The 7,840-nt window shown below is 50.3% G+C and overlaps 1 protein-coding gene across 1 annotated transcript in view; it reads left to right on the forward strand.

The window, feature by feature from the left end:
• LOC118209168 (proline-rich proteoglycan 2-like) overlaps positions 1-6,950 on the forward strand; it is a 71,143-nt gene extending 64,193 nt beyond the window's left edge. Inside the window, exon 4 of the mRNA XM_035384329.1 lies at positions 6,833-6,950. Within this exon, the coding sequence (XP_035240220.1) occupies positions 6,833-6,950 (118 nt within the window). The remainder of the gene's footprint in view (positions 1-6,832) is intronic.
• Positions 6,951-7,840: the final 890 nt, after the last annotated feature.

Consider the following 7,840-nt stretch of genomic DNA (forward strand, 5'->3'; position numbering starts at 1 on the left):
AGAGCCCGGTCGCACGGTGACCCGCTCGTTTGCGAAAGCGCGGATTCCACCGGGCGTGACAGCTCCTCGGAGCGAGCTTGTGGGACAGGAAGCTGGCCTCACATGGGGGGGGGGGGGGAAGAGGAGGAGATGAGAGGAGAAGAGAGGAGAGGAGGAGAGTAGAGGAGAGGGGAAGGGAGAGGAGAGGAGAGGAAAGGGAGAGGGGAGGAGAGGAGAGGAGAGGAAAGGGAGAGGGGAGGAGAGGAGAGGGAGAGGGGAGGAGAGGAGAGGAGAGGAAAGGGAGAGGGGAGGAGAGGAGAAGAGAGGAGAGGGGAAGGGAGGGGAAAGGAGAGGAGAGGAGAGGAGAAAAGCCCAGCCGGGCCTGTCTGAGACAAAGTATTTCTTCTCAGAGGGAGACGACCCGACATCCTGGGGAAGCCACAAATCACAGCCGCAACACTTCAGCCGCAGCGATTGGCCGTAAATCATCCAATCGCCAGGGCGGAGGACCGAGGGCCGGGCAAGAGCTCAAGGAACATCTCGTAACGCCGGCCCCCGCCGCGGACCCTCGCCCCGAAAAACCCGCCCCTGATCAGCGGCACCCAGCCGTGCCGTAACTCACGGAACGCACGGCTCCATAAACCGCCCTGCACCGAGGGGAGAGTACACAGGAACTGTCCCTCAACACGGAGACGGGGTCCATTTACTGTGGCGCTAGGAAGGGAGCCCCAAACGAACCGGTCTTTCACCACCAGGCAACGGCTTCATAAACCCTCCACACTAAATCATACTGTAAGTTCTTCACAGAAGAGATGGTGCCTGTTAACTGTAATTCCTCAAAGAGAGGAAACAAAATATCTTATTTTAAAAAAAATAAATAAATAGAATTGATGCTCTATGAACTGACTGCTCCTCAGTGTAAAACTAGCTTAGTACACTGTTCTTCATCACAGGAAAGACTGACATAAACTGTTAACCTGACAAACAAGAACTAAACTAGGTCTTCCTCACTCCTGAGAGATTTTCATTGACTCAAACATTTCATCAACCACAAGGCTCCAACTTCAAGTCAAATTATTGTGCATTTAAATGCCATTCTTGTTATTCTGCAAGACTCTATTAGGCAGACTTGAAACTCTTAAAGCATTCTATGTGGAGATACTGTACAATAAGCTTTTTGTACTTTCTATGATATCATCATAAGTTTTGCGGATGCCAGAATATACACTACAGTTTGCATAGAAACTCTGGAGAAAGCCAGAACGTTTGTGCTTTTCCAAGAATGCTTCGGAATTACCCGGCAAAAGACTGCCAATCTCAGACATGAGTTTATGCGACATTATGATCGATACATACAAAAAATAAAAAAATACTGGCTGAAAAAGAAAAGAAACTAAAATGCACTGAAGTGTTTACTGCCAACACTAACAGACTAACAGAGGACCCTGTACATCTCTCTCTTTTCTTTCTCCTGCCTGTATTCTTATCAGACCACTACTCTTCCCTCTGCACAGTTATGTCTGAAAGACAAAGAAAGAGAACAGCATTTAACACAGACTATACATAATACACTGCCCAAATGTGTCATCAGTCATGAAAAGATGAATTTAAAGGTTATGTATTTGTCAGTATAAAATCATGACTTAATTGTGAAGGCGAGAGAGAAAGTAAAGCTAGGCAGCTAGCAACGGGATGCATTCAAACGGCATGTATTTTTTAGGCAGCTGAAAAGCACTGAAAGTTATGAATACTTCAGTCCATGGCAGAGGGGCTCGTTGTCTAAATAATGCAGCGAGAAATATTTGAAGTGTTGCGCGTCGTCATGGCAACCCTCGCAAAAGAATGCGTTTGAACTGAATCAAATGGGACTGAATGCATTCGGTTAGCAGCAGACGGCACCGGCCAAAAAGCTTGCAAGGTAGAAATTTAATTCTGAAATCAACCACTCTTTCAGTCTACTATTCCTCACTAACCTCAGCCCAGGTTATTTTGAACCCTTACCCGAACACATTACTGCGAGCGGGACAATGTTATCTGGGGGGGGGGTTGGGGGTAGGGGGGGGGGGGCTGATGCATTCCTACAGCCTAAATAAATCACTATGATTTATTTAGGCTGTAAGAGAGCCCTGTCAGGGCCACTAAAATCAGGAATGAGAGATCACCCCGTCCTCCGTTCACACAAACGCACAGGCCAGCGGGACCTGGGTCAGGATGATTCCGCAGTCAGACTGAGGTGGGGTGAGTGTAGAAGCTCGGCTCTGTTGACTCGGATGCACCGGTACCGGGCGGACGGACTGGGAGTGAGTCAGTGAGTGCCGTGCTGTACTCTGGCTTGATTGTGTAGGAGCAGAGAACCAGTGACTGCCAGGCCAGATCACCATGCAGCTCATTCTCAATGGATAACTTCCTGGCCCGCTCTACTGTACTCTACTTGTCATAGGGAAGGAATGTTTCTTATGAATGGCCATCTGGACTCAAGCCCAGCCCAAATACGTGGTGCCCCCCCCCCCCCCCCCCCCCCCCCGCCCTCCCCCCACAATCAAAAATAAACAGTCCAAATGAGCCAGAAATGTTGTAATTGAACGAAGGAAGAAGAAAGGCTTTGTTCCGATACAGAAAAAGAGGGGAAATGGGGGGATGAGGGAGGGGGAGGAAACCCAGAAAGGGAGACGTGGAGGAGAAAGGGGCGATGCACACAATGAGTGCTCAGTGAGTGCCATTCATCCTCCTCGCCATAGTCCGCTTGTAACACTTTCAGACAAGATAAAAGAGACATAGTTTCTCAGAGAGAGAGAGAGAGAGGGAGGGAGGGAGGGATGGAGATAGACGGAGGGAGGGAAAGAGAGGGTGAGTTAGAAAGAGAGGGGGGAGGGAGAGAGCGGGAGAGAGAGAGAGATGGCTAACTAAATGAAATAAGTTTCTATTTTGTCATTCAGGGAGCGCCCCCATGCGTGACACTGCTGTGACAGAAGGAGAGAAAGCAGATGGTGAGAGAGAAAGAGAGAAAGATACAGGGAGAGGAGAGAGAGAGACGGGGAGAGGAGAGAGAGAGAGACAGGGAGGGAGAAGAGAAAAAGAGAGATGGGAGAGGACAGAGAAAAAGAGAGGGAGAGGACAGAGAGAACAAGAGACAGGGAGAGAGGGAGAGAACAGAGAGAAAGAAATGGGGAGAGGACAGAGAGAAAGAGATGGGGAGAGGGCAGAGAGAAAGAAATGGGGAGAGGACAGAGAGAAAAAGAGACAGGGAGAGAACAGAGAGAAAGAGATGGGGAGAGAACAGAGAGAAAGAGATGGGGAGAGGACAGAGAGAAAGAAATGGGGAGAGGACAGAGAGAAAAAGAGACAGGGAGAGAACAGAGAGAAAGAGATGGGTAGAGAACAGAGAGAAAGAGATGGGGAGAGGGAAGAGAGAAAGAGAAGACAAGCAGCTTACAAGAGCTTCAACATAGACAGTGGCCAGGAAACGAGACCAAAAGAGGCAGGACGGAGTGCTACGCGTGAGACAGCCTTTCAGCACCCGCAGAGTCGCCCCTCGATCCCAGAGCCTTACAACGGGCCGCGCGTTAGCATCTGTGCGGCGCGAACACCGCCGAGGATTATGGGATACGACGGCTTTGGGAGCGAGAGATTCTGAAGGCTGAACGAGGAACGCTGCAGAGAGAGTTATTAGGGTGTGTTTACACGAGGCAGGTTCAGTGTCACCGCAACGCCACCCGAGCGAGCAGCATTGCTGCTCTTAATAAGGAGCACATCCCCCCCGCCTTGGCTGCTCTTAATGAGGAGTACATTCCCCCCGCCTTGGCTGATCGCCAACGCGTCGGGCAGGACGGGAACCCAGGGATGAGCTATTGAGAGGCGTACAGTATGTAAAGCGTTATGAATTTTTCATGCGGCGCGTCTCGAAATTTATGATTCCGGGTGCGGCATTGATATGCACGAGTGGACCGGGCGCTAACAAGGCGCTAAGCAGATCTTTCCCAATTAGAGGAAACAAAAGTGCCTAATCTGACTCTCTTTGGGACTTCTGCAGCCCCCCCTATCCTTTCCGTTACCCTTGTCATATGGCTACCCCCCCCCCCCCCATCCCCATGCACGAAGAAATGGCAGGAACAAGTTGCCTTGTGTTTTCGTGCTTAATTGGCTTAATTGGTTTACTGGCTGGAAAGGTTTTAATGAATGGGGGTTGGGGGTCGGGGGGGGGGGGGGGGGGGAGAGCCACAGAGTAACGAAGCCAAATGATTCCTTTGTCTTCTTCTCAAAGGCCAACCAGCCCCCCCCACCCCCCCCCACTTCAGCCTGTCAGAAAACATTGAGTCTTGGGACGTGCCTCCCTCTGTCAGACCTCCTTCACGTTAATCACAGACACAGCCCCCCCCCCCCCCCCCCAATTCCCACCCCTTGTGCTGGAATAAATGTCACCATATTGCTCGTCTGTTTATTTATTTGTTACGTAGTTACCTTAATCATCCATCTGCTCAGCACCCCTGACCTCATCTGCGCACCTTTTTTTTTGTATTTACATATAAATTGAAGTCTAAAATTAAGCTAAACTAAAACTAAAGCCTTCATCATTACCATTGTCTTTTTCAGTTTGTTAAATCACAGCTAAATTTTGCAACGTGATTTTTGTTTAATTTTGTTTAATTCCTGGCAGAGTTGACTGGAAGCCTCGTTAGTGCTATGGGTTTACAATAGAGTTGGAGTCTCAGCATCTGCCATATTAAGGCAAAATTATAAACGGCATTACTTCTCCTCTCATTCATTATTCACTAAACGCATAATAAGATCATACATACAGATAATCGTATAAACCTTTTGGCCTGTATTTGCCAGCATGTAAACTTTGCTGAGTGCAGCTTCATTACTGTTTAGGCCCACTACCAACTGCGAGCAGTTTCAGCCATGAGAACATGAGTCATGGTTTATCTTGGATTTGACTCGCCTTCACGACGGACAAAAGAAATAATCTCATCTCCCTTCGAGAGGGATTTATATATTACACCACCTCCCTGGGATCTCTCTGCATGAAGACGGATCCGCGCGGGCATGTACCTGAGTTACACTCTGTAACCTACTGAATCTGACTCGCGAACACAAGACCACGAGAAGACTGACAAGGTAAAGAACCATCAAAACGACGGTAATTCTTTTAAGCGTAAAGAAAGAACCAAGCTGTCAGGTTTCCCACCAGAAGACTCCATTCAGAAGGGGGCAAAGCGGAGGAGGTTGGGACTCCAGATCTGTGACAGTGCGATGGCAGAAGGGCCCGTTATGGATGCAGAAGCTCCTCTGCAGACAGATCAAACTGTCACCGGGCCCGACTGTGCTCTGACAGGGCGCTATTTACGCCACGCCGCGGGTTTCCGTGGCGATTGCACCGCGCCGCTGCATCTGTGTGCGCATTTGCTTTGCTGCCACGGCCGCCCAGCTCTCCTCCCTCCTCTCTCTTTCTCTCCCTCTCTCTCTCACTCTCCCCTCCTCCCTCTCTCTCTCCCTCACTCTCTATCCCTCTCTTACTCTCTCTCACACACTCTCTCTCCCTCTCTCTCTATCCCTCTCTTACTCTCTCTCTTTCACACACTCTCCCTCCCTCCCTCTCTTTCTCACACACTCTCCCTCCCTCCCTCTCTCTCTCTCTCTCCCCCTCCCTCTCTTGCTCTCTCTCTCTCCTCCCTCCCTCTCTCTCCCCTCCTCCTTCCCTCCCTCTCTCTCTCCCCTCCTCCCTCTCCCCCCCTCTCTCTCTCCCCTCCTCCCTCCCTCCCCTCTCTCTCTCTCCCTCCCTCTCTCTCCCCTCCTCCTTCCTCCCTCTCTCTCCCTCCCTCCTTCCTCTCTCTCTCCCCTACTCCCTCCTCCTTCATCCCTTGCTCTCTGTCCTCCCCTCCTCCCCCCTCTCTCTCTCCCCTCCTCCCTCTCTCTTGACACTCCTTCCCTCCTCCTCCCTCTCTCTCTCTCCCTCTCTCTCAACACTCCTGCGGCGATCACCCCGTAAATTCTCCTGGCAGCGCTAACCTCCTGGGAAACCTATGACATCGCTCAGGCTCTGACTGAAGGCTCTACCTTCAGAAAACTACCCCGTACGCGTCCGAGCAACAAGGCCGAGTGGGCAGACACGCAGCCGGCAGACAAAGCCATTCGCTATCAGAGCCACACCCTTCTGCTCAGAGCACCTACATATCACATCAGGGCTCAACGTACGCTTGGCCAGGATAAGGGCGCGACGTAGAGGACAGGAACGTCGAAAAATAAACGCTTTCATGTCGCTCGTCTCCAGCACGACCAGACGAATGTGAACCATTAGCAGAGCAGTTATCCCTGTGTACGGCCGGGTCCTTGAGTCACTGATTTGAGACCATTCAAGTGTTTAAACAATGGTGTGTTTTTGGGCCATCTGTCTGGACTTGTCACATGATCATTTGCTATCAGCTCATTGGTTAAGCCTGACCACTTGGAGACTGACGCTCTGGCCTGCCCAACCTGTTCAAAGGTTCACAGTCAAAGTCCGACATTCTGAGAACTGTACCGTCAGACTCCACTCAGTGTCTGCGTCCATTCAACCACCACTATCAGCCACTTAAATAAAGATAGATCAATAGATAAGATAAAGCAGCCAATTCTGCACATGACCTTTTTCAGAAGCCTCTGACACCCGAATGCACTTTTCACCAGAACATGCCTTTCATACAACAAAAATAAAAACATCGCATATGAACACGATACCACCGAAATGTAATGGTTCATACGCTCGTCTTAAAACCGAAAACTCTATCGTGGATATGACCTGAAGGATGGTTACATTCAAGGCCAAAGCCGTGGCCGTTGTTCTTTTTGCCTAACGCCGGGCGATACTCCGCAGAGGCCTGGCCCTCAGAGCTCCCACACCTCCAGTAGCCACGGCGAGAGCCGAGCCAGGGGGAATTCCTCGGTCCCGCATCGCGGACACCGATCCTTCTCAGGGGGCCCCCGAGGATTGAGAACACAAAGACAGCGAAAAGTATTCCCCCGTTTCCTAACTCCAACCCCTCTCTCTCTCTCTCTCTCTCTCTCAGTGTCTCCCTCTCTCCCTCTCTCCCCCTCTCTCTCCCTCTCTCCCCCTCTCTCTCCCTCTCTCCCCCTCTCTCCCTCTCTCTCTCTCTCTCCCCCTCTCTCTCCCTCTCTCTCTGTCTTCCTCGGACAACATCGGCTGCCAAAACGAATGCTCGCGGTGACGAACGTGACGATCGTGATCGATGGGCTCTCGGGCGACGCTGACCTCAATCGCGTGCCAACGAAGAAAGAAATAAGAAGAGAAAAACATTTTCCCGGAGCAGGTGCTGTGTAGATCTACTGCACGGATTCGATTATTCGGCTGTTTTTTCGGTCTTGCGCTCCCGCCAGTACTAGACGGAGCTGGTGTCCCCTTCTGAACCTCTCGCAAAAGCCGACGGCCAATCTGTTGCTAACAAAACTCTTTAAGTATTCACAGAGATAAACTTTGTTTATGTCATGTCCTGATGAGTAAACGTTAGCAGTTATTCAAATCATCTTTCTGGAAGTTTCTCCCTTTTTTTCCCTCAGTGTTACAGTCTGTATGAATTTCTTTGCTGGGCTGTCTACGTATGCAAGACGTATCTAAATGGATGGCACCTCATCCCAGTGATTAGGCCTACTGGCGTTCATGACCTGGGTGAGGTCAGCTTGGATGTAATGCAGATTTACTCCATAGCTCTCCAGCATAGTAACAATTGGCCCAAACCATTTTTAATGTCTTACAGGTCCACCCAGAAAAAAACTAAATCAAGATTGCATTGTCTGCATTTTTACTGCCTCTGACTGAGAAAGTCCTTGTTCGGAGTTCCTGGAAAACATGTGTCTCGCATCTGAA

The sequence above is a fragment of the Anguilla anguilla genome, chromosome 12 (genome assembly GCF_013347855.1).
Source record: "Anguilla anguilla isolate fAngAng1 chromosome 12, fAngAng1.pri, whole genome shotgun sequence".
NCBI lineage: Eukaryota > Metazoa > Chordata > Actinopteri > Anguilliformes > Anguillidae > Anguilla > Anguilla anguilla.